At 36.3% G+C, this 26,453-nt stretch overlaps 3 protein-coding genes across 4 annotated transcripts; 1 reads left to right on the top strand and 2 right to left on the bottom strand.

Moving 5' to 3' along the window:
• Window positions 1–332: 332 nt before the first annotated feature.
• Window positions 333–7,965, bottom strand: LOC145777312 (kelch-like protein 26). The gene is made up of 10 exons (XM_082588662.1): window positions 7,810–7,965; window positions 7,099–7,310; window positions 6,716–6,797; window positions 5,276–6,546; window positions 4,804–5,016; window positions 3,615–4,070; window positions 3,261–3,415; window positions 2,556–2,728; window positions 2,127–2,301; window positions 333–1,566 (listed from the first exon to the last, which is right to left on the bottom strand). The coding sequence occupies exons 1-10, from the start codon at window positions 7,925–7,927 to the stop codon at window positions 1,425–1,427; spliced, it is 2,997 nt and encodes a 998-aa protein (XP_082444788.1). The 5' UTR covers window positions 7,928–7,965; the 3' UTR covers window positions 333–1,424.
• Window positions 7,966–8,286: 321 nt separating this feature from the next.
• Window positions 8,287–16,638, top strand: LOC145777101 (uncharacterized). The gene is made up of 10 exons (XM_082588390.1): window positions 8,287–8,417; window positions 9,238–9,314; window positions 9,464–9,599; window positions 9,733–9,803; window positions 10,325–10,597; window positions 11,070–11,142; window positions 12,358–12,952; window positions 13,384–13,489; window positions 15,431–15,613; window positions 15,945–16,638. Exons 1-10 carry the CDS (start codon window positions 8,345–8,347, stop codon window positions 16,104–16,106), a joined length of 1,749 nt encoding a protein of 582 aa, XP_082444516.1. The 5' UTR covers window positions 8,287–8,344; the 3' UTR covers window positions 16,107–16,638.
• Window positions 16,639–18,604: 1,966 nt separating this feature from the next.
• LOC145776927 (pyruvate dehydrogenase (acetyl-transferring) kinase isozyme 2, mitochondrial-like) lies at window positions 18,605–25,094 on the bottom strand. 2 transcript variants are annotated; one of them, XM_082588167.1, is made up of 9 exons: window positions 24,911–25,094; window positions 24,588–24,667; window positions 23,521–23,651; window positions 22,970–23,151; window positions 22,572–22,739; window positions 22,260–22,336; window positions 21,567–21,779; window positions 20,585–20,698; window positions 18,605–19,971 (listed from the first exon to the last, which is right to left on the bottom strand). In XM_082588167.1, exons 1-9 carry the CDS (start codon window positions 25,056–25,058, stop codon window positions 19,819–19,821), a joined length of 1,266 nt encoding a protein of 421 aa, XP_082444293.1. In that variant the 5' UTR covers window positions 25,059–25,094; the 3' UTR covers window positions 18,605–19,818. The 2 variants fall into 2 exon arrangements, with proteins under 2 accessions (XP_082444293.1, XP_082444294.1); XM_082588168.1 differs by lacking the exon at window positions 24,911–25,094 and having other exon boundaries at window positions 23,521–23,710; window positions 24,588–24,650.
• Window positions 25,095–26,453: the final 1,359 nt, after the last annotated feature.

Genomic DNA, 26,453 nt, shown 5'->3' on the forward strand with positions numbered 1-26,453 from the left:
TTCACTGGGGCTACACATGGAAGAAATTTAAACCTCAACTTTACATATCCTAACGCAGTCTCGAACGACCACTGTCTTTTAGTAAATAAAGAGTAAATATATTTTCTCGTAGGGACCCAATCAATTCAAAGGAAAGGTTTTAAATAATTTGGCTTGGTCCACTTTTGCTCGAATGGTTTTCACACTCTTGCATGTGATCTTCCAACAAAAGAAGCAAAATAGTCATAGCACAATGGTTCAACAAAATGGGTCACCTGTCAGAAGATACTTCATTTTCCTGGTTCAAGAAAATCACCATCTTTTTATGTACAATTGTTAGAGTAGGCCTACAGTCGGTTGTAGTAATTTTATTTACAACATTTTCGTTACAAAATAACATAGGGGCACGAGGCACGTGGTTGTTGACAAAGTCTATAGGCTATCATATAGAAAACGAATTGGTTCATTTACACTTCTGAACTATATTCAAAACGCAACCAATGTTGACTGTGCATTGTTTCAAAAAAACACATTCAATTTAAATAATAATCAACCGGAAAACAAAACTTTCTCAAAAAATATTTTTTTAAGTTGACTGAAACAAATCACATTTTATAAGTGTAAAACTGGAGCATCTGGGGTTAAGGACGATTGAATCACAAAAAGATTTACAGGATGATAAAATTGAAATGTGATTACTATTGTACATAATACAAACGAATTTATTTTCACACGAGTCAGTTCAAGGATAAACATTAGTTTATGATTGAACTGACTCGGGTGAAAATTCGTTTGTATTAGGTCTACAAGACATGTAACTGAGTCGTTCATATCAAGCATTGTTGTGAGCTTGAAACCTGTCAGAAGATATTTCATTTTCTTGACAATTGTAGATAAAGCTTTCAATTTGTTTGCTGATTGATCAAAATTGTTTGTTTGTACCGCGTCTTGCTTAAATAGGCTAATCAAGCTTTAAAAAAACTAAAAAAGCACTTAAAAAGACATAAAAAATTAATAAGTTTGACTTGCAAATGTGCATATTCCATCAAATCGTAAAGGTTGTAAATGAACTGCAAAACACATGTTGTGAAATAGTCCTTCCATCAAGTTTTTGATGGAAACAATGTGTCACAAGTTTTTTTTCAAAACGACATTATGGATTCCAATTTATTTGAAAAGTTGATGAACCAAAAGAATGAAACAATGGGACAAGAAAAAAAAGCAACCTTGTTTTTAAAAAACTGATGAAAAATGTTTCTTCAAAGTTCCTAGAAAGACAAAAGTTTTCTATTGCAATTTTTTTTATACAAACTTAGATAAAAGTATCCCAATTCTGGTTTGAATATTTTTACTCTATACACCCCAAGCTTTAATTTTACTACATTGGGGTAAAGTCTTTAAACACATCCAGATGAGCTACACCACTGTTCCACTACGTCTTTTTTTTAATCTTCAAGTTTTGGAGTGTTAAATCTAACTCTCCAATAGTTCTTAGGGATCCTGATGGTGCAAGATGATGAGGAGCCTCTTGGAACAGGCATCAAATGGTTTGTGGTCTTCCATTCACCGACTGTTGTGTCATAATATCTTTAAGAAATAAGTTGGTTTTTGGTATTGATATCATACAATGAATTAAAGGAACAAGACAAAAATGGTACGGTAACATTTTGAGGTCAAAGTTGATGAAGTGAAGCGTCATCTAATAGGTTCTTCGACAACAACAAAAACCTCACTGCGTGAAAGTCGCTCGGAGAAATATATGATAGTTGGCGCACTACTTCAGACAATATTGTTCAACACGTGATTTACTGCTGTCTGCAGCTAAGCAAACCTTCAATCGCTTTTCTGTCAAAAACTTTATTTTAGGCTTTAAGTTGTAAGTTGTTTTTTTAACTACTCCTCAATCACACTGCAATGGTTGTATAATGTATAGATGTACAAATATCAATTAAGCATAACCTACATCATAATAACCTGCCTATGGTGATGCATTGGGCTAAATAAAAACCAAGAAATTGTCGTAAAAGATAAAGCATTTCATCAGATTTTTTTATCTTGTTGTCCAATTTAGTGGACGTAAAAATCATTATAGATTCCGTTTCTGGAATAGCCTCATAAGAAATACCGACTGAAAACAAGATTGATACCTCACTCCTTCAAACACTTCATCCTCGTCAGACCATCCACCAAATAAAAAAATCTTCTTGTCTATGACGGCTACTCCAGGTAAATACAATTTCTTTGACCTCAAAAATGACGATGTCAGTATTGTCCATGTCGAGTTGCTGAAAACTTCAGCTGAGAACGGAATGCCGTCTCCTCCTGAATAGTAATGAGCTCCTTTGTATAGTCGTATTGCAGGAAAGACGATTTGATTTCAAAGGGGAGTTTTTACGAAAAGTGACAGGGTGAACAAGCTATAAAATTTATGACAGTAAATTGACTAAAAAAATACACTATAAGAACTAATTTCAATCTTTAACGTGCGATTTAAGTAAGTAAATGCAAACGTATTGTAAAAACATTCACTTTGACCCACACAAAAAACAACTATATTTCAGCAAACTGATTTTTACCTATTGCATAAGCTTTTTCGTCGACTGCTTGCATCACATGGGAATCTCTTCCAATGTTTAACGGAACAGCTTTTTTCCATTCGTCTCCGTTAGGATTGTAAATAAACACCGTATCTTGTTTCTCGTGACCTCCACTGACAATAATCTCGTCATTGAAAACACAGCCTGCGTGCCTGCGTGCACAAGATTTGAATTTCATAAAAGTTTCATACGTGAAGCAGTTGAATTTACAACGAACGTGCCCGAAAGATTTGATTGGACACGAATACAAAGGTATAGGTTGCATTGATCAGACAAGAAAGCCTAACGAAGCTTTTCAAAGTATCCTACTGTTGGAAACCTTGTGACAGTAGCTGAACCTTTTGATAACGACTTTTAAAAGTAATTAGCTTATAAAACAGATAAAAAAAATTTCAAGTAAAAAGAATTTTTGAGAACAATCATAAAGCCGTCAATTCGTCGTCTGCCTAGCCGAAGAGTGAGAACGTGTGCGCGACGCTCGAAATAAAACCGCTTCGATATCGCTCCAAGGCACTAGGCTGTGTCTCGACAAAACCCTTAATAGCAGGTCAAAACAATAGAAGCAGCAGCAAATTAGAAACGATGGTAAATTATAAGCGTTCGGTCACCGCCTAGTTGCGCATTTTTTTAATATAAAATTATGATTTTTCTCATCTCAACGCTGATCTAACAAAAAATTCTTACCTATACCGCGTACAGGGAAGTGGTTTAACTAATTCCCAAACTTTTCTTCTTCTATCCAATCGCTCCACTGTTGCTGTGTACCCTTTCGGTGTTAAGCCTCCAACAGCATACAAAAATCCGGATATTAGATGCAACGAAAAGCAGGCACGTTTAATCTAAAAAAGAGGTTGTTAAAAATAGAGTTTGTTCTTACAATACAGGTACTAACATTGGTTATCACTTAAAATGGTAAGCATATAGATTGTGTGGGAGCAAATAGGAACGTTGAGCAACTGTTTCAAAATCTGAATAACACATGGGATGAAAGATGAAATAAACAAAATATTAAAGATAACAGACAACAGATGTTCTGACCTTTAATTTTGGCAGCATCTGCCATTTTCCTGAGCTCAAGTCAAAACAATATGCGGTTTTGACAATACAAGAGTAGGAATCAAATCCTCCAACTACAAACACATATTGATCACAAGCTACAACGCAATGGAGGGATCTGGTTGCTGGTAAAGTTGTCAGCTCATGAAACGCTCCAGTTTTGACATCAAACGCAGTAAACTGATTGCTGTAAGTAACAGCTTGGTATCCTCTTTCTTCGCTGGTCTCATCAGCCACAGGATAACTTCCTCCAGTTGTGATTATGCATTGGCGTCCCCTCATAGCAACTGGTTCATTGAAGCACATGTAAGGTTTCGAAGAAATAACACTAGTAATTCGGTCACAAATGTCCTCATTGGACATCACCATGACATCGGTTGTCACGTCATCAAGAAGATGCTTTTCACTCATCAGTGGAAATCGAACGGCAGACATGACCTAGAAAACATGTGGTCAGTTAGCTCGATAAACTTCAAATCTATACGTTTCTTTGCTACAAAGCTTTTTGAATTCTATTGCTTGCATAATAAAGTTTTTAAAGTATTGGCGTAGCGTGGTTTTAGAACTTGGTGACATAGAGTAGCAAGAAAACGCAGTCCAGTTTTAATCAAGCTATGTAATAAACTAGGGCTAGAGAAAAATACACCACTGAGGCGAAAAAAGTCACATCTTCTTTTCTCTAATCTTACTTTTGAAGATACAAAATCAAAAGCTCAGTATCCTAATTATATGACAGTGATATCGCTAATGCTTCTACGAAACTTTCCATTTGCTATACGTTGTTGTTCAATAGTATGATGGGTATTTGAATTGTCACCAATTCGCCTGAGATACTGTAAACATGTTGGGTAATTGCGATCGCGAGAGACTTGCTGATCTACCTACCATTAAAGCCAAAATGTTTTGTAGATAACTGATTGATGCAATGCTATGCGATAAGTACCAGGAAAATGAAGAAATATTGTGTACAATTCTCACCACATACAAAAAGAAATACGACAATAAATGCTTTTGAGTTGATTAGTCCTGGAAGATTAGCTTTTATTATGTTCATCTGCACAGAACACTTGAGCTACACCAAGAGTTAATTTCTGTGTTTAACCAAATTGTTTGCATCAAATGAACTGTTTTTTAAAGCTAAGACAACCTCTATAAAGCTTGTAAATATTACCTCTGGTAGATGCTGCTTTCGATTTTCTTCGTCATGATTGATCCACCGCTTGATGGCGTTGAAGATTGCCATTTCTCCATTTGAAAGGGGGAAATCCAAAACAAGGTCATTCGAAGTCGATATTTCCAATAAACTTCCAACGGATAGAGTCAAAAAGTCTGGAGTGAGAGCGACATTGCTAAAATTCTGTGCAATAAATGAATTGGACACATCCTGAAACAACATGAAGAAATGTCAGAAAGAAGTGGACTAACCACTTCTATTTCGGGTCTATATAGGAGCTTAAAGATTTGCTCCTAAAAGTTTTTGCAGCGAAAGTAGTTTGATAATAATAGTGATCATATGTTAGGTATAGTACGAAAATATGTTATTTTTTTACTGTAGGCAAAAAAGTTAAAGCACATTATTGCATCACTATCGGTCGCCGCGAAGCCGTCTTCTAACTATAGAAACTAAAATTCCACAAACCAACCTTTAACTTGTGACATTTATAATCGATTCCAATGCTGCGATGTTGAATGCAGTTTTGAACACTCAGTGAAGCCTCCAGAAATTCTGCACAACCTTCAATGATGTCTGGAAGCTGCATGCGATCCGCAGCTTGAATTAGTTTGGACACTGTTTGATTATTTACTTCCACCTTTCCAGTATAAAGAAAATCAATTACTTGCTCCAGTACACTCTCGTCAATCTCTGTAACCTGTATTTCGTTTTGCTCAGTAGAAATGACAGGCTGAAAGAAATTTGAGCCACTCGCCAAGATGACGGAATGGGCATCCAGAAGAAGGTCCTTGGATGGTGGTTTCACTTTAACATCGGTGAACTTTTTTTCATTGCGGAGTCTTTCAAAGTGCTGCAACATTTTGCTTGGCATTGTCGGATCTGAGTAGCGATAACGGAACTGAGAAGCTACAGCGTCTTTCTCTTCGTTTGTGACCATCGGCTCTGTTTCCGTTGCAAGAACTTTGTCAAATTCATTGCACGCTGTTATAACATCATCCATGTCGCACTGCGTTGCAACAACCCGCAAAGATGTGACGTTTTTCTGAGTGATGTCAATGTGGGAAGTATACAGAAAGCGAACCAATACATCTATTGGGTTATTTCGTACAGGAGACGGCATCGTATCCGGAGAATCATCACATTGGTTTTGCTCATTTTCTGCATTGTTTTGTTCACTTTTATCGTCTTTGACAACAGGTAATGATAGTTCTTCACACAGTGGAGGTGGAATATCTTGACTTGCATCGTCTGCGTTAATTTCTTTATTTGTTTCAACTTCTTCCTTCTCTTCGTCTGCTTTTTTTTGCCCAGTCTGCTCTACTGCAGTGTTTTCGTCCTCAACTTCATCTTCTTGATTTACTTGTAAAACTACACTTTCGGTTTTTAGTTGAGAAACCAAACTACTTTCCTCGCATACATTTTCTTCTATTGAAGGTTGGTCTTCTGCAGATTTAGATTTCTCTTCCTCACATAGATCTTCTTCCGCTGAAGACGGTTGGTCTTCTTTTGCAGGTTTATATTTTTCTTCCTCCGGTAGATTTTCTTCTGTTGAAGGTGGATTTTCTTGTTTTGCAGATATCGCAACATTTTCTACTTCTTTTTCTGTCAATGTTTTGTCATGCTCGATATCGCTGTCTGTATCTGTCGATCGCGCATCATTTTCTATGGTGCTTTTCTTTTCTTGAACAGATTGCTGTGTTTCTGAAGCTTTATGTTCTTCTTCAGGTGGTGTTGCAAGATCTAAACATAGTATTACACCAATTAACTTTCTTAAAAGAAGCTTTCATGAATTAATTTTAAATTGTTAGATTTAAAAGATTTGTTTTTCCAATAGTTTGTCATAGTAATAGCCTAACATTTGATAGTATGTGTTTGAGTAGTGTTGCTAATACTATATACGGTAACTCACTTGTGGATGAAACCGCTTGCATGTGTGCAGCATCGTCTCCTTCTATATTCACTTCTGTAGTTTCTGAAGATGCTATCGCTATCTGATGAACAATATCATGACAGTGTTTAAAACATATAAAAAAGAACCTACACAACTTGATACTCAAATATGGTAAAGAGGAAGTTTCTTCTTTTCTTTTATCTATGAATACCTCACCACATTTAGGTTAACTTTATTCTGACGACAAGCCTCTGAAGAGAGTCAAATGAAATGTACCGCAGCTTCGAACAATGACAAACCTTCTCCTCGCCATATTCAAGTTCTATACCACAAATCAACTTTTCAATTTGATACTCAAAAGTAAAATCTTCAAACCTACAGTAACTGCAAACCATACTTACATCAAGCAACTTGTGATTGAATGACACGACGACTTTGTGGGCTTTCATAATTTTGTCGTTATTCAAGGCAACATCACAACGGATGCCATCTTGTCTTAACTCTGTTAGCTTTGTCATTAAATTGGTCGCATATTCATCCACATTCTCGATGACATTGTGAGGCCGGTGTTGTGAGAAAATATTTCCCATGTTGGGCAAGAATTCCTTTATCCCTGTCAAAAATTAAAACTTTATCTTTTTCTGAAATTTTGTATTGTTTTATGCTGTTATGTTTAGTGTAGATGTACATCCATCAAATTACAACCTCATTAATTCACCATGTGAATTTCTTGCCGATTCTTTCGCATTATGTGTCCTGCAGTTTCAAACGATTAAACCAGTTTCAACTATCAAGCCTGCAGAATTTACAATACCAACAGTCTTTGCATCCAAAACTTTAAGGTTAACAAAGCTAAAATTTTCAATCAACATAAAGCAGCCTACAAAGCCAATACAAAACATATGAAAACCAGTAGTCAAGTATGTAGAACCAATACGTAGCCTATTGCCTACAATCCTCATCTTGCTTTATCATGTAACTTAAAGAGCAAAATAGTTTTGCGTTTGTAAATCTTCTGCCCAAGTTAACTTTTAATCGTAGCGATAAATATAGGTCGCAATCTTTTGATTACATCACACACAGAAATTGAATCACATATCTGCTGTGCCTACCTTTAAATATTTTCTTTTTTTTATTCTTCTTTTTAACTTCGTAGTTATTCTTTTCTTTCTTTGTAGCTGAATGTGACAGGTTCAACGACTTCAAGCTTTTCAAAACATGTTTAGACATTTTTCATCAAGGAACTGTTACTTTAACATAATTTTAAATCATCTAAAAAATGACATGGAAAACCATTGTTATCATTAACATCAGCAGTCCTCTCCTTCATGTGATGCTTTAGTAACAAATAGAAACCATGATAAAAACAATTAAAAACATAAAAGAACTATTTATCTTCCTATTTTCTTTCTAGAAATCTTGCAAACACATACTTCAAGTCCTTCAATGCTTGAGCAAGGCTTTCTAACCGGTTATTCAGCTTTGATCAGTGACATCACTGATGAACGTGCCACAAAGAAAAAGTCGCCCGCCTTAGGCACAATACGAATCGAAGTCTGCGTGTTCAATGCTGTTACTTATTTATATACCGATGGCCTTATCTTTGAGGTATCCCAAGTCAGGTTTTAATTAACCGAGACTTCCAAAATGGTGGAAAACACAAAAAATTCACTCTCCGACAGTGCAGAAGTTAATGAAAGTGAGGACAATGTAAATTCGGGTAAGATTTTTGTCGAGCAAAAGTATCACGAAAAGACATCTAATTACTACTGGCAAACGATTAATGCGTACTGCCTTTGAAATGGCTTTGTTTAAAATCAACTAATTTCCATAAAGTTAATCCACCTTTTCTGATGTAGTTGGGGGCACCTCATAACCTAACAGGAAGAAAGTCTAACAAATTATTAAAGCAAATGATTGAGATTTAATACTTCATAGCTAGTGGTTGTAAAAACAATTTTGCTTCTACAGATAGACAGTGAGCGATCCTCTCTTTTAGATTTCTGTATTTACTCACACCGTTCAGGATTAGGAGCTAATTTTTGTATTTGATGCTAACAAGACTATGAAATCGAAAATGGAAGAAGTTTTGCTCTCTTTAAGTAGAAACTTATAAAATAAAGCACTGCTATGGTTCCAGTAGGCCACTCAAAGTAATGTTTTTATAAGAGGTATAACAACATTAAGGAAAAATATCCAGACTTCTGCATATAGCCGATATTAGGAATTCAACTCTCAAGCATACCTACGCTCATTTTCGTTTGTTTTTAAATCAATTCTCCGAAACCACAATGATCCGAAGCTAGTTGGTAGATGTAGGCCTAAATGCAGCTTTAACAACTAGATCCGGGATAAGCAACACTGACACGTTTGAAAAACTTGACTTAGCTTTAGCGTTAAGCAAATGCTCACGAGGCCGAAAATCATCAAAGTTCAAATTACTGTATCCTGCCTACATGTGCAGAAAAAGTAATCTGTGCAGTTACTAAAATTTTAAACATCAATGACAGTTTGATTCATGAAGCAACGTTGTTCCGCAGATGACGCAGTGGAAAACCATGGCGCGAGCAGATTCAGTGACGATGGAATGGAAACAGAGATTGAAGTGACTCCTGAAGTGAGTTTGATTTACACATTCAAATAGCTACACATGCGCAGTATTCTGTGCACAATAAATAGTCTTCATTTGTTTTCAGACAAATAAAAATTACAAACTGTCGCCTATATTTTTACAATTCTTAATATGATCATTTTCATGTCATAAAGAAAACCGCTCCTGATGAAGAACCAAAGAAAAAAAGAAAACGCAAAAAGAAAAGAAAAAAAGATGATGAAGAGACAAAGAAAGACACAGAAGAAGATGTTCCTCGACAAAAGGAAAATCATAAGCCCGTGGTGGATGGTGGGTATATATTTTTTATGGCCTACAGATTATGATTAAGAATTATCTCACTAAACTGACTTGTGCTATACCTTATAGCCTACATACTTTTATTTGTGTTATACTTGCAAGTATAATCCACATAATGATTTAGAACCACCAAAACCTCTTCCAATTAAAGAGGTTGCTGAAATTGAAGACGTGGAAAGCGCCAAGAAAATGACGGTAAGTTTTCTGGATTAGTATTATTTGCTGTTTTATTTCAAATACATTTTCTTTTTGTGATAGCACGGTAATGTGGTAGGCTATTGTTTTTTAAGTAGCCCCTATCTGGTCCATTTTGTAAAGCAAGTGACATCAGCTTAATTCTATTGTCCACGACATGCGAGGAAAACGATATAAACACTTGATTGATTGCAGCATTTTATGTTTTATTTTCTGTGCGGCTCACTGTTTTTGAGGGTAATCTACTTGTTACGGACTTTTACTTCGTCAAGAGATTAAAGCAATATATTGAATACTTACGGAAAACTTCTTGGTTTCAACACTATTGTTTGTTCGAAAAATTAATAGGCCAACTACTGTACAGTATAATATGAGTTGAATTTACAGCAACGAGTTACTGTCTTAATGCAAAATTGATAGAAAGATACTTGCTACCGGTGCATTGTTTTGCTAGTAGCCTACGGCACAAGTTAATAAAAGACTGCAGTGACGCCTCAAAAACGTTCCTTGTATCCTTGCAGAAGAAACGAAAACTGAAAAAACAAATGAAAAAGATGCGTCAAAACCGACTATATCCGTTACACGTGTTGGTCATTTGCATGACATGTTTCATTCTTCCTATCGCTATTTACGCATGCGATGTCATCATTGGAGTCAATGTCCTTGAGAACACGGACACAGGAATGGACTTAGCAACCAGTCAAAGAAACTTGTTCAATGAATCCTCTGCCCCACTTCGTAGTGTAGCAGGACATACGTATACCCACAAATTTAAATCAACTGTCTTTTACCAAGTAAGCATTAAAATTTTCTTCATTTGGTTCATGTAGCCTAGACTAGTTAGTTATCACAAATGTTAATAGGCGTTGTTGAGTATTAGCTCATAACAAAATAGGCTACCTTTAGCAATGGAAAAACTTTCTTATCATGAGTTTTAGTGTAAAAGCGTTTTACTGTTGACAAAAGCGACTAGGAAGAAGTGTAGCTATGATTCTATCAGCTGATGAGACCTACAATAGTTGCAATAAGCAAGATTATCAGATAATCTATGTCGACTGCTATTGACCCAAAACAGCTATAAGTCTGTATCTTTAATGACGTAGTAATATCGCCTATAATTACCCATTAAATTTGTTCTAGCAATGCTGAGACTTGAGTATTAACTAAATCCAGTACAATAGGTTTTTAACGGGCCGACTAATGAAAAAAGAGTAGCGTAAATAACAGCTGCACTGTGTTTCTAATCACCTACATTTAAACTTTTAGGTACAATATCTCGCAAAATTTCGCGGACGAAGACAGGTTTCGGTAGTTGAGTCGCAATCGAATGACACATCAGGTTGGTGCAATTGTTCGCTTGCCAGCTACAAATTGTGTTTTGAAATCAGTGGACTTAATATCACTTAATAAGGAAAACAAAAATTTTGATGCAACGTATAAACCACATAATTGTATTGTTTTTTTTTTGTGTTTTCTGTCATTGCATACTGAGCAAGATTATATCATGCACCGCATCATATATGATGACATTTTTAAAGTCTTTGAAATGTTCTGACTTAGTTAATAGTTGAAACTTTTGAAAAGTTTTATCACAATGTCTAAACTGCCAATTACATTTTTTGTCTAACAATTATCATAACCTATACATTATACAAAGAAGTCTATTTTGGTACAGAAGCATGTTCCACAGAAGTTAAATGAATATAAAAAAGGATTGATTTTCTGGCTAGGTTGGACACAAAACAGAAAATTAGCAAACTACTGTTGTTTGCAATAGGTATAAAATCGACTTGTGTTATATAAATTGTTGCTCAGCTCCTACTTATTTGCAATTTACAAATATCGACTTTATGAGCGTGAGAACTGTTTCGTTATGACCTCCAAAACCATATTTTTAAAAGTTAAATTGCATGAGGTTGATGAGTTTATAACAAAGCTAGTAAAAATATAAAAAATTAAATAACGTGCTTAAGATTTGAGACCTGTGTGAAGGTGGTCCCATATTTGATTCAAGTGTCGGGTATGAGAAGATAAGGCTCTCATTGTACCAAGCCATCGGCACTAAGAAGAGTAGGGTGGCCAGTTCCTTTCTCTCGGCCGCCTTTCCTTCCGCAATTATGCCCACGCAGTTTATTAAACCCTAGGTAGAGGTGAGCGGTGTTTTCAACATCCAGCTTAGCCGGGAGTCGAAGCACTTTTGCATTATTGGAAAGCCAACGCCTTATCTGCTTCGCCATTCCACCGCTTATGTAGGTTACACAAAACAATTTCTATTCCAAAGAAGAAAAAAAATGAGAGAGTGCAGTTTCATCAGTAGGCTAGCGTTGATAGAGAGTCCATGGGGTACTTGAAAATTAAGTCTCATGATAATTTTAGGGGTCCGTAACCATTTCAAGAGACCCGGGATCTTGAAGAAACCACCCCGTCTTCGTTATACTGTATATGATGCATTTTTCTTAGAAGCGTTTAAATTTGGGATTCGAGAGACTCATGGATACCAGGCCCAAATTATCCTCTCGGCGATCCTGAGTTTTACACGTTATATTTTTCACAGATGTCTTGCTGACAACAGCTGCAATCAGTGCAACCGATGTTGACACGGTGTCACCGACGGAACTCTCGCATAGTGATTTTGAGTCTACGACTGTTCGGACTACTTCTTCGTTAGTCACTTCAAATCAAACTGCAGATGCTGCGGAATTGAGTACACCATCAGCCGTTACGTTTCAAGAAGTGATCGATTCAAATACGACCACCGACAAAATGTTTTCCCAAGCCACCTTAGCAAAAGACGAGATCACTCAAGCTACCCCTAGATATGTTGAACCAAGTCACCAGTACTGCAAACACACAATTTATTTTCTCGAGCAGCACAGAGAGCTAGGTATGGAGGCCAGCAGCAATGAAGAAGTGGAATTTGATTGGTACATCAATATGACAAGCATTCTCAGCAAGTACCAGCAAGCATTGTTCTTTATGTTTACTGTGATAGGTTTCATATTTTTGCTCATCAACATGGGTTTACGAGTGGATGCATTCCTTAACGAAAAATGGTCGTCTTCCTTACTTTTGATATTCGTGCTCTACATGATTTCAATGTCCTTGACTGCCAAAGTGTTTGCTTTGCAAAGTGGTTTTAATGGAGTGAGGTGAGTAATTTATTTGTGAGTATTAAGGTATGAAGCATAGAAAAAATAGCAGCATTTATGGTAGGCCTACTCTGCTGCACCCAATTCCGATTTATGCAAACTACGAAGTTGAAATATCTTGTAAAGCAAATAGCAAATAAAATTAACAGGTGACTTTAAAATAGAACAGCTTTGATCAACGCTTATTTTAAAATAATAATTCACATAAGTGTTTGTGTAATGGTAAATTAATTTCTTGCAAAAAGTCACTATTGGAGCAAAAAAGAAACTTTACTAAAAACATCAATTTAAAAACTTTAGTAATTCAGTAAGCTTCCATTTTTACCCAAAGATTATTTTCTGCATGTGTTACTGTACAATGAAATTCATTATTTTGACAGGAAATTTGTCGTTTTTTTATCTTCGAAACTTTCAATGGTTGCTTTTTAAAGGTGCTTTTTATGCCGCATGTTGAGCTTCTGCGAAGACATCGATCCCTGGGACCTACGACCTGACCATTACTTTCCACTAGAAATAAATTGGAACACCGCTGCTTTTGTAAGTTTTCCGATTTGTTCAAACTATTGCAGACTAAAAATGTTTATGAGAATGTTTTATTGTATAGTTATAGAATTAAAGTATATTTATATTTGATTCTGTTTGAATAAGAATGCTGTTTCACTAAATTCATGACAGGAAAGTTTTTCCATTGCTACCTTCTGCTAGCCTATAGGCTACTATACGCTTTTACGAAGATGAAAACTTTAGGGTATAAATAAATTTTACCAGTTATCAAACTTAACTGTTTTTATGTAACTCATGAAGTTCATTTGTTTGGTTGCAATTGATGGAACCTAACATAGTTCATGACCAGGCCAGCAATTCCCTCAGCATCGAGAAGCTAATCTAGAGGTTTAGAGCTAGATATCAGCATCACTTTGTTACTCATTAAATGTATTTGATAAAAAATGAATGCAAACTTTCAACAATAAGAATTAACGAAGTTGCATTTGTATCATTTTTGCAAATACAGTAAATAAGCACAAAGTTCTTCAAAATTATTTTTTTAACAAATAAACGATAAATGGAGTCTGATAAACAACATTAACCTCAGAAAATTGAAATATTTCGGATACCTTGCAAGAAGCAACTCGTTGGAAAATTCAATGTTGACTGGGATGGTGCAAGGCAAACGAACAAAAGGACGACAAAAAATGAAATATTTTGACAATATCAAGCAAATTAAAGGAATAAAAAGCATGCCGAAAGCACTAATAAAAACAAAAGACAGAAAAAAATGGAGGCAGTTCATAAGGGAGATCACAGCTGATCAAACATGATCAATCTGTTGAAGAAGAAGCAATCAATAGCGTTAACAGGGGGGCTAGGTAGTTTTGAAACCAGACCCGGAATGATTTAAGGGACGATAACTTTTCCAAGGGGTCCTAAAATTTGAAAAAACCACTGCACATTTTTTGAATATAATTTGTTTTCCTCAAAAATATCTAGATTTGGGGCCCGAGAGTTTCATTAGTACTGGCCCAAATTATCCTCTCAATGGCCCTGCTTATCTACAAAGTAACCTACTGTGTTTATTTCGCAAAGTAGCAAAGTGTATGTTGTGTCAATTGTAAACGCTTTGACAGCATGCACTTGTGAAGTTTCTTATTGTGTCATGTAGAAAAACATTTGTAGTTGTTGCTTAAGAGACCAGAAGCTTGAAGTTCAGCCAAATCAAAACTTGAAAAGTATCTTGTGTCAAATTTAGGTGAGCTACGTTGTATTGTAGTGGTCAACACTTTGAGGTCAGCTAACTCGCTAAAACCATTCAAGTCAAATTGTTAAATACAATTATGATAAGTCTCGGTCTTGGCCACAAAAATTTTCTTGCAGTAGACCTAGTTGCGTGATTCCTACGTATTTAGATTTTAGCACTTAAAATATTGTAAATGTATTGTTGTGCAGCCTTTTAGAAAAGATCTCCCATTTAAAATTTTACAAAAGTAAAGCTCTCATCACAACAATTTTTCTTATAATACGCTAGAAATGTGTACCGTTTTCTGTGTTTGTTGCAAAACCAACGTTAAAGCCTTTTTTTCTGATCCCCAAAGGTATGCTTAGGTCAATGTGCGCAAATTAGTTGAGAGTTTCATCGGACTGCTATGAATGATGAAATATGAATAATATAGTAACTTTTATAACTTTTGTGTATGAGTAAATTGGCATTTCTGCAACACTTTAACCGGATTTTTGTATGAAAACACCAAATCACAAAGAACGTTATTTATTTATATAATTGGCTTAATTCTGATGCCCTCGTTAAATCAATTTCTTTTAATCATGTGTGTCGTTGATTATACGCTTTGACAATAGGGAATTTTTAGTGCAACTAGCGTTTTTATGCTCTGTCTTGTTGTGCATGCTTTGTGTCGCAATACAGTTTAATCTATTTGTGTGTGGAATTTTATTTTAATTTGCACTTTATATTTCTTTGTCTAGGTGAGCATTGTCCTTAAAATCTGCGACTGTTTCGCCATTGGAATCTTGACGCTGAAATACGTTCTTGATATAAATAACGATCCTGTTTGGTTGTTTATGTTGAAAGTTGTAAGCTGGCTCCTCATATTTCCTCTGCTCGTGATTACCCCTGTCACTGGTGTGATCATTTATTCTGTTCTTCCGGTAAGTTTGAATCAAGTTTTATACCATTGTCAGTGTACAGTCGAGAAGAGATAGGCTAATATTTTGCTAATAGGTTATCTCAAAAAGTAAGCGCATTTGGCCTAGCTAAACTTCTGCTTAACTTGCTTAAAATGATATTAAGTTTCTTCATGCCGTAATAAACCTTCATATTATTTTAACTAAGTTTAGATAAACCCGTCCTATATTAATTTTGATGACATGTGTTTTATTTCATATTCAAATCAATGTTTCACGTTCACTCATAAAAACACTCAGGCTAAGAAAGCAAAAAATCTCTTCCAACATTTTTTAAATGTTTTTCTTTTTTCAGGTGACCGTTCCCTTTAATCTTGCAGTTGATTTGGCCATGAAAGTTATTTTTTATATTGGAATTGCTTTCTGGGCTATTGCACTTCTTGTACTGCCCTTCTTTTGCAAGATACGTATGTGCAACGATGATGATGTAGATTACGAAGAAGAGGAAGAGTATTAAATAGAATTCTGCATTTCTGAGCCTAAAATTCTGCATTTCTGAGAAACAGGGATGGCTATTTTTTGTAAATACACCCAAGGTACATTGGTTCTGCGTTTTAATTGCATTAGAGCAGTAGTTTTGAACAAACTTTCCATTGTTGTGCATATGTGCATCATGTGTCTTTCTTGTTACTGTTTTATTGATTCAGCCTATTAGCATCAGGGCTGAGAACTCGATGATTTTTGTTGAAGTTCAAGGTTAAAAAACCTGAAATTTACTTATCCATCTTAAAAGTTTACATTTAGGCTATGTCTACTAACTTTTGTCGTCTAAGTTTGTCCGCTATGGGCCTATTTCCGCCTAAACTTTTAATTTTGTGATTAGGCCCATTGACTCCTTTTTTGTTTCGGTAAGTCAAAATAGGTTTTCTCTTTGCAGTACATCAAATTAGCTCACTTCAGTTTGGTCAATTTTTTTTCTCATTTGAGTTTACTGGTCAGTTTTGTGCTTAAGTTTGAAGTCATTAAAACACAAATCTTCGAGTTCTAAATTTGATCGGTGTTTTGTTTGATAGAATGCCAAAACGATCTGAAACCCTATCTCAATGCAGTGTTACACTTATGGTTGGATTGCCAGTAGAAGAAATTCCATGCTACGGTTAGCTTATAATAAAGTTCCCAAACAGGCTATACCTAAGCTGATTTTGAGAGTGGGAAAATATATTTATTCTCGGAATATAAAAGCTTCTTTGGATGCCTAATCCCAGTAGTTTCACATACTTTTAGAGGCGGTATACTACTGACGCATACTCAGTCACCGAGATGACAGAATAAAGTATCCGTTGGTATTGTTTGTTTGTCTTTATCCTGCATTGCGGGAAAGCGGACTTGAGCGCTATGCATCGGTGTACGCCTTCCGACGTACACCTGACCCACGCTGCAGCCGACGGCAATGTCAGTTTCCGGTTGTCTACTCTACTTATGACTTAAATTTGGTAGGCTACTACCCATTACTCGAAATCGATCACTAGGTAGAGGCAATTATCGTTAAGTTTCTTGCCCAGAGAAACAACAGCAAGTGCGGGTGACTGGAGTCGAACATGCAGGCTCTCGACTGCGAGCCCAACGCGCTAACCACTCGGCCGCGGCTGCCGACATGAAGAAGTGTTGTTGTTTGTAAATTATTCCATTCACTAAGTACTGCTAAGTGCAAACAGTTTTATTGTGTTTTCATATCAAAGTCCCTTCAGTTTGTTACGGTAGAGAAAAGTTTCGTTTCATGTAAAATCGCTTTTGGTTTGTTTCCTTTATTACCCGAGGTAAACTCGTGTTGGTAGCTCTCAAATATCATTAACTGTTCATTGATGCTCGTTTACATTCATTTGTTATATTCGTAATAACGGCAGGCTAAAATAAAACATTTAATTTCGCTGACTTCATATTGGTCAGCCAAACGGTTCAAAAGTCCAGACCACCATCTTTTCGCTGTCAGAACAAAGCTTACGGTTGGTGATGACTCAAATCTTGCTGCATAAGCAAAACATTTTTAGCATACCGTTAACGGAACATGGTCGGTTGAAATAACTGTTAAGCTTACCCAGTTTTTGTAATTAAGTTACACTATAAATTTGTGGTTGGTTAATTGTGTATCAATTACAACAGCGGTTCACCCCGATAGCTCAGTTGGCTAAGCACCCGACATTGTGCATGAAAAAACTTCAAAATCAAGCGCGCTGGTTCGGCTCTCGGGGTGTGCACTTGAACAACGCACTTCAATGACTGCTCTCCATTCAGTGGAAAATAAAACAGACAAACAACACTTCTACATGGGAAACTTCACTCTGTGAGGCTTGGTACTCACCAGCCCTGCGTCAGTGGTTCAAAGTCTTCACAAGTGTGCGACACTACTAGAAATAACTTATATCAAAGGCTTTTTCAGTCTGAGGGTAAAAATTCAAACCCACCAACCACAAATTCATTGGCAAATAAACCATTGGCTACAAGTTCTAGTAATTTGTAGCCTATAGCTCAAAAGGTAGGCGGTTCGACTCCAGAGGACTAATCTTGATGAGACACTGAGCAGTGAGCACGCTTGATGGTGGACACTTTAGTTTTCTTTCCTTCATCAATTTCTAATCTGTAGCCTACGGCCTTAGGTGGGACATAATTTTAATAGTAATTCAATCGACCGTTTTCTTACAACAACGGCTAAATCTTTCAAAAAAAACTATAGCAAGCTATTACGGGGATAAGGGAAACTTTGGGTGTGTGAGATGGAACACAAACTAAGCAGAATATGTTACCAATTTCTCAGACTGCGTTGAAGACGTCTGCATGTTCTACAAAATAAAAATGAACAAACGCTTGTGGAGCCTGCGGGCAAGTGTTGACCAAGCTTTCTGAAATAGCGCAGTTGTAAAACTAGTTTATACAGTAATCACTAAACCCTGTCCTTAGCTGAACCTACTTGACAATTATACGATGCTAAGGTAACATGGTGTAAACTTTGGACAGCTGTGTTTTACTTGATGATCAGGTATAAACATTTTCTTCAAAACTGCATGAAGCAATTTAATGCAAGAGCAAATTCTATCTGAGCGTGACAGGAGATTCGCGTTACAGTACAAAAATGCGACAGTTAACTGAGGGTGGCACAAATAGCAAATTGAAAATATCAAACGACGTACTTCTCAATCTTTCAGTTTATTTAAGATCACGTATTTTCGTGCTGACTAAACGCGGTGCGACGTCGAATTAAAGTAAAAACTCCAAATGCAGTTCGAGGCAAAGGCGGATCTACCAGGTGGGCCTGATTGGTACATGCCCACCCAAAATCAGATTCATGAAATAACCCATATCAATGTTTAACACTGTGGCACTGAAAAGGCCCACCAAGATATTTCCTAGGCCCACCCGTAAATGACGTTCTGAATCCGCCACTGGTTTGAGGATTGTTATTAATGAAACAAATGTACTAGTTTCATTTACCCACAGTCTAGTTGTCATCACATTAGAACCACGTTTTCGCCAGGGTGTGGAAAAACTCGACCTAGCAAAGCATCAACTCGAAAAAATGAAGCAATCGACAATAGAAGTCTCAAAATATAATTGCCTAACAAAATAAAACAGTAACATGCAGTTGGGGGCAAGGTGAAGGCAATGTAAAAAAAACATGTACAATTGTACATTACAACGTCTGTAAAAAATAAAGCCACGCCAAGATGAACAGGATTGCTCTCAGCAGCCAGAGTTACCGTAAAATAGTAAATCAAATGCTTAAATCAACCATAAAGTGGGAATAAGTCATTAAAAATACACATTTACGACGGAATTTCAAAGCATAAAGCACATTGCAAAAAGTTGAAAAAACTTACAAGTTTGGTGACGATAGGGTCAGACATATATGACAGCCTATCTGACATTCCAACAACGATATTCGTTGAGAACAAAAACAGGTATGATTTGCGCCCTTTTCGATAAAGTAAACTCGAATAGAAATACAATTTTTATGAAGTATAAAATCTTAAGCTTTAAACGCCACTTTGGGCTGCGAAGGAGTGAAAAAGAGAATAGCCACAAAACGTAATGACCATCGTTGTCAATCCAGATCAGATTAACCTACGTTTAAAATCCAGCAAATCAGTCCTTTGTAACAGTGATTCAACGTCTACAGACTGATTTGCTGGCTGAGTGAGAATAGTTGCACTTCATGGTGCGTTGAGCAGCTTGCACTAGTGGCCGTGACTGTTGAAAGGATTAGAAAATTGCTTTTGTTTCTGGTTGGCGGGAACAGCCCAGTCACCAGTGAGCTGCGAACGGCGGTATTGTTCTGAAGTAGCGGAATTAAACACAGGTACAGTCTCCACGGCGGCTGTAGAGAGCGACTGAAAATGCAACAAAAATAAAGATATAACTAATGATCACAACTATTCGGGAGGCTAATATAGCAAAACACTGCTGTCTGGTAGCAATACTATGTTATTTTTTGGAGTAGTTGTTAGTTCATGAGGTACGTGCTTCGTTTGTAGCAGTAGCTGCTCTATGTGGGTCTGCTACTATTCGGTAAGTCCGATTCGGTGAGATCCTAACCTCTAACCCTAACCCGTAACCCTAAAACGGCAATGATAATTAAGCTACGGTACCCGATAATATTAAAAAAAAAATTGAAAAAATCACCAAATAGGGATCGGACTCACCGAATGGGACTCACCGAAACGGGCCATTCCGGCTCTATGTAGTGAGCAACTTAGAAAGTAGAACACATAAGTCAATAAAATTAGTCAGGCTCGGAAACTTGTATAATTTATTGATAAAACTTTCGCCACCGTGAAGAGTAAAGGCGACTTCTCCAATATCTTATTCAACAAGAATAATTTTCAACTTTATGAATGTTTTGTGCACACTTATAAGAGCTTTACAAACAGATGCTGTTGGTATGTTTAGTTCACTTGTTTCTACATGAACCATTTCTTGATAGTTTTATTTAAAAAATCTCACCTTCAAATAAACGTAAGCGTCAGTCCCGTAACCTTCCATGGATTGCATGTGCAGGTCTCCACCAAGGTACCTGGCGTACAGTCTTGATAGCGGCAATCCGTAGCCGTAACCCGCCTGTAAAAACAAAAAACGTAACTTGCTATGGAAGCAAAGCAGAGGAAGGTGTAATGCCATGTTGTCAGGGAGGAGCAAAGGGGTAATTGCTCCTCCCACTCCCGATAAATTTTGAATAAAAATTGTACATTCAGTTACAGCATTATTTGACAAAGTTTTACTATTGATTTAGGTTGAAAATACTCTCAGAATGCGCAATTTTAAGGTATTTTTTCAAACTCAACGTCTGCCGAAGTTGAATCAATGTAAAAAAATGACTGATTTGCTGTCTGGAAGATCATCTATTTGGGAGGTTGCGAAACTATTTGCAAGGTATCGGCAAAACGTATCAATGCATCAGCACAAACACAACAATGGGAAACATGCCTCGTAGTTGCATTATGAAACGTTAGAAACTATCTCGCCATGGTGTACTTTGAACAAAGATAACATCCTTAACATTACGTTTATACAGCATCAGTAAACGCAAAACTTCTCACAGCAATATCACATCGGTTCTATTGTTTCATAGCCTTCTTGCCAATCAGCAACTCTACAAACAAAAAGTCTTGTTGCCGGCGGTGCTAGTTACTCGTTGATTAGAAAGTACAGAAATAAGAGTCAAGGAAAATCCACCAATCTGCTTGACCAGCAATTCAGGTGATAATCGGGCAACAAAAGTTGCCGTCTTTGCAAATTTGTAAGCTGGGCAACATCAACTTACGAGAGACAAAATTGAAAAATATGGCAAAATTTCTTCGACAATGCTTCGAGTTCTCAGAATGAAAACCAGTCCCTTTTTGCGTTAATGCGACAACTGCAATTGTTGCATCAATGTAAAAAGGAAAAAAATGCTGATTTGATGGTTAGAATCACCAAGTCAACATACCAGAGGTGTAACTCTTGCATCTTCGCCACGAGGTGGTCTAGGTGCGGTGCTGTATAGATACTCGAACCATTTTGTGGTGACGCTCCGAGGTGCCCCGCTCCCATGGTCGGATATCTTGATCCCGCAGTCAGTTTTTCCTTTTGTTACACTGACACATATTGAAGGAACGTCACAAGCGTGAGGGTAGTTTTCCATTGTGGCGCGCATTGCATTCTGGGAAAGTAAAATAACGTTAATACACAATTGCAAATATAACAAAATGGCGGGACAACCACCAACGTCACAACAAAGCAGAAAGCAAAGGCCTCAAGTATTGCACAGGGGATTTTTCTACTGAAGCGCAAAACTTCAGACAGACCTTGACTTCACAATGGACTCGGTAGAGTAAGGATAAGTTCAAGAATTGAGTAATTTCATTTGAACTATTATTCTACAAAATAAAATAAACATGTAGTCGCTAAGTGGCCAGACTGTGCGGCTGTCAATGCACTCGTATGTTATGTACAAGACTTGAACTCGATTCTCCTGTCGTTGAGCAGCTATTCTGTTTGCAGAAAAGTTTAGATAACCCAACATCAAGACGGCGTGATAAGGGAATCACCACTCACAACATAAGAAAACTCTAACATCCGAAGAAAGTAGGCTACGGTTTTAGATGCGAAAAAATGACATACGCACGTATATACTACTTACTTTGAAAAGTTCGAAGCAAATATGGTGAAGGTGGGAAGGAACATAGATGATATCCACGTCATTAACATTGTCCACCGCTGAAAAATTATGGAGTAAAAAATGTGTGTGAAAATAAATGTTGATACTTGTCTTGATATATACATGAAAGTCTAACGTAGTATTGAGAGCATGGATAACCAGCAAGCAAATATCGAAATCAATCTTTGCAGTCAATCGTCTATGATATTCACAGCTGAACTTTTCCTTTTGATTAACGATAAACCATAAAAAAGTCCAAAGAAAGCAAATTATTTCTACACAGTTTCAACTAACCGTTATGCACTTGAATATTTAGCGAAGGAGCACCAAGATAATATTGTTCGCACAGGAACTTGGCAGAGTTGTAGGCGTCCTCCACCACCGAGGGCACGTCACATTTCGGGTCAATCGTGCCAAACAAGTTGGGTGTGTGAGGTGAAGAATCCCCACCAAACAACAATGCTGAAAGATAACGATTAACAGCTGAGCAAATAATGAGACAAGCCTGCTTGTGAAAGTTTAGTGCTGATAATTTTATATCAGCAAATGCAAAGAAAAGACTTATTTTAACCATCTTTACATAATTTGACTTTTGTGTTTGATCGCAAATCAGTGTAGATTGTAGAAATTCAAAACATCTTCAGGAATTAAGAGCTCTTGTAAACTGCAATGTTTTCCTTGAAGTTACTTACCATGTTGGTTAATTAAAATACGAATTCCTATTCTGCTCGTATAGAATCGATCAAGAAAATATTGAAGCTTGTCATAATGCCCAGTGTCATTCTTCAGGTCTTTCCACTCCATAATTCCATGTGCCATAGTTTCAACCACGTTCCGATGCCTTTGAATTATTCTCTCCAAAATCCGATTGAAACTAAAATAAAAAAAAAATTGACCTAGTTATTTTTAACATTCACCAATAAAAGCTAAATTATATTACTTGTCAGCCATCTCATAACATACATACAGTAGTATGTTTCAGTACAATGCATGATTGCATGTCATACCTGATACTGATTGTCTCTATTGCTACATTAAAATTTGTAAGCTAAGTTTTCGCATAACTTCATACACCATGGCTTAATTAGCTTATTAATGAATATACAGTATTTGTTGATAGTCCTTTCTATGCAAGTAAAATCATGCACTAAAACATGATACTACGTGTATCAAAATAGATTCACCCAATGATCAAACGACAAACAGTTTGTCAAATGTTAAAAACAAAAATTTAAAATCTTACTGTTCTAAGTTGGCAGTATCGGTTTTGCTTTTGTCAATTGAAATAACTTCTTCAAATGATTGTTTATACCAAGATGTGACCAAGCGTGTGGAAGGCATGGCTAAAAGAGAGTCCGGCAGTCTCTTCATTTCCTAAAAGAAGCAAACACATTTTATTTATGTCCATTGTCCAATGAGGTAAGAAGATCAACCTGCAAAAAAATTAAAATCCTTGACAAATTACAACAAGAGCTACTAAAGCTATCATACTTTTAAAATACAATTCTTTCATTCAATCATTCTTTCAAATTTTGACCAATTCCAGCAAAAATAATAACAATAATATAACATTTATATATATAACAGCACATCAGCATAGTAAAATACAACAATTTTTGAAGTCAGTGTTGAATTTGTCAATTTTCTGTTTCGTTTTATACGAACAAGCAAACCATAACAACAATTAATGTTGAGCATGCTAAGTTCTAGCAGGCATATAACATATCAGTACAGGGAGGGTAGGATACAATGCAGGTAGCCAATAAAGCAAACCTATAGATAGTATACTCATCAACATGGTCAATTACAATTTTTTGTGTAGAAATAAATTATATATAATCGGCCATCCCCACTAGTGGGGAACAAACCGACGATGGATTATGATGATGATGATAACCATTTGTCCAATAATACAGGGCAACTTCCTCCAACAACTTCTACCAAGAAAGTGTAAAATACCAACAACACATAGCAAGTTGCAAGATTAAAATTGTGCCATGTTACAATCCAAAATCTGAAGTATTTTAGGAAGTAACTATTTTTCCACACTTAATGCCATGGTTACAATCAGGTGTTGCCAGAGTTAGGATTAAAGTTAAGAAGGGTTAAGGTAAGGGTTAGAGTTAAGAATAAGATTTGAGTTTTGATCTTTCCCCAGGACTAAAAAAAATTTCCAAAATACAAGTTTTAATTTTCAACAGCTTTAAACTTTTCACAAATTAGGGCAGAATTCCTTATCTGGCAACACTATTGAGACTATTATTGCACTATATAATGTAAATATAGCCACAGCCATTATTTCAAACTGACCTTCACCATGTTTGCCAACCTTGTAGGTAATTCTTGTCGCAACCATAAGTATGATATCCTTTCATCTCCCGTCTTTTGAGCTTTAAACAATATTACATTTATAATAGCGTATAAGCTTATGATAATAAAATGTTCTATAAATAAACCCAAAAACTTTACCTGGTAACTACTGAGCAAGGAAACCATAAAAGTCATTATTTATATATAAGTTTATTTTATAATTTCTCGTGCATGATGGCCGAGTTTAAGATAATACAATAAAAACTCGATGAGTTGTAGTCTTCTTTTGATTAGTCCTGGCTGGTCAAGTTACTAACACTCACCAAAATCAAGAAACTGCCGCAAGGAAAGTGGGCTAGGAGAGAAACGACCATAATGTTCAATCATGTCCTGTAGTAGAGAATCATTATTTCTTGATGGTTTAGCTGTTCTTTGCAAGCTCATTTGAAACAATTTATTTAGAAGGCGCATTTTGTTGTTGTTTAATTTAATTCTCACAAGCAACCTGAAAGAAAAAGTCTGCAATCTCATAGTGAACAAAACTTAAAACAAGCTCCATGCCAGACAACAAAATCCATCATTTTTAATTTATATTTTAAAATGTAAAAATGACAGATTTTGCTGTCTGGGATGCGTCTTCTGTGATGATCACTAAGATTTTCTTTGTAAACTCAAGTGATGTTTTACTGTTTTCTCAGCAAGCAAGTTTAGAAAATCATTCAACCTATCTAATTAGGCCTAGTACGGTGGGCTACTACCCAAGTTCATTTTGCAAAATATCATACACAAAGAGCTATTTGTCTTGTAAAATGAAGACTTAAGTGTACTTGTAATTGTGCAAAGCTGATAACGCCTTAAATTCTAAACCTCTCGTTACAATCTACAGGACCACACATGCATCTTCAGTTCTTCACACACGCTGCAACAACTTCCAACAGAACCTTATATACGCTGTGCAGTGTGCACTGAAGAGTGAAGACTGAATGCTGATGTGATGACAGTCACATTACCCACGCAGCACGTCAAGCCGGCTTGCGACATCAACGTAAGCCCTCATTGGCTGAAACCTGATCAGCTGTTCTGTGGAAAGCGCACAGTGATTTTCCGTCGGCTTTTTCTTATTTGTCAACTTTTCCGTGACGTCATGGAAAAGCGTTAATCGTTGGCCTTGTTGCAGATTGTTTTTTTACAACATAAGATTTCAATTTCATAACAAAACTAACCCATGACATAAATGATTCATACGTTGCCGAGCTAATACATCTTTTGTTGTAATGTAACCTAAAAATTTACATACGTATCACTGTAATATTTATTGCTCGAGCTACTGGTTCCTTTTCTTCATGTTTAAGTGTTCATGTGAACCAAATCAGTGGCGTATTATAGCGAATACATTTCATATGAGGGAATTGGTCATAACACCGACTTTTTAACATTGTATTATCTTTTTGATGTTTGAAATAAGTTTGATAATATGACTATGAGTAGGCTATGGTGATATATAGCCTATTAATGAAAACAACAGCCACAAACCTACAAAAAAAAATTGATTTTGGATTAACAAAAATAATAAAATGGTTTGGTATCTTTATCCTCGGATTGACAAAGTCTTGATAGGTTATTCCTAGTAGTTATGCATATTGCATACGGTACTTGCAGAGTAGAAGCTCTTGAGACAGGGCCGCTGTAACGGTCCAATAGTTACTGTGCTGCTGCAGCGTGGCAGTGTAGAAATGACGTCAGACCACAAATGGCCTGAGCTACCTCGTGCTTCCGAAAGCGATGCAAAAACAAAAAATTAACAACTAAGTTTAATTGAATTAAATTGTAAATTAAGATATTTTCCTGACGAGGGCAGAAAGTTTT

The sequence above is a fragment of the Aplidium turbinatum genome, chromosome 9, assembly GCF_918807975.1.
Source record: "Aplidium turbinatum chromosome 9, kaAplTurb1.1, whole genome shotgun sequence".
NCBI lineage: Eukaryota > Metazoa > Chordata > Ascidiacea > Aplousobranchia > Polyclinidae > Aplidium > Aplidium turbinatum.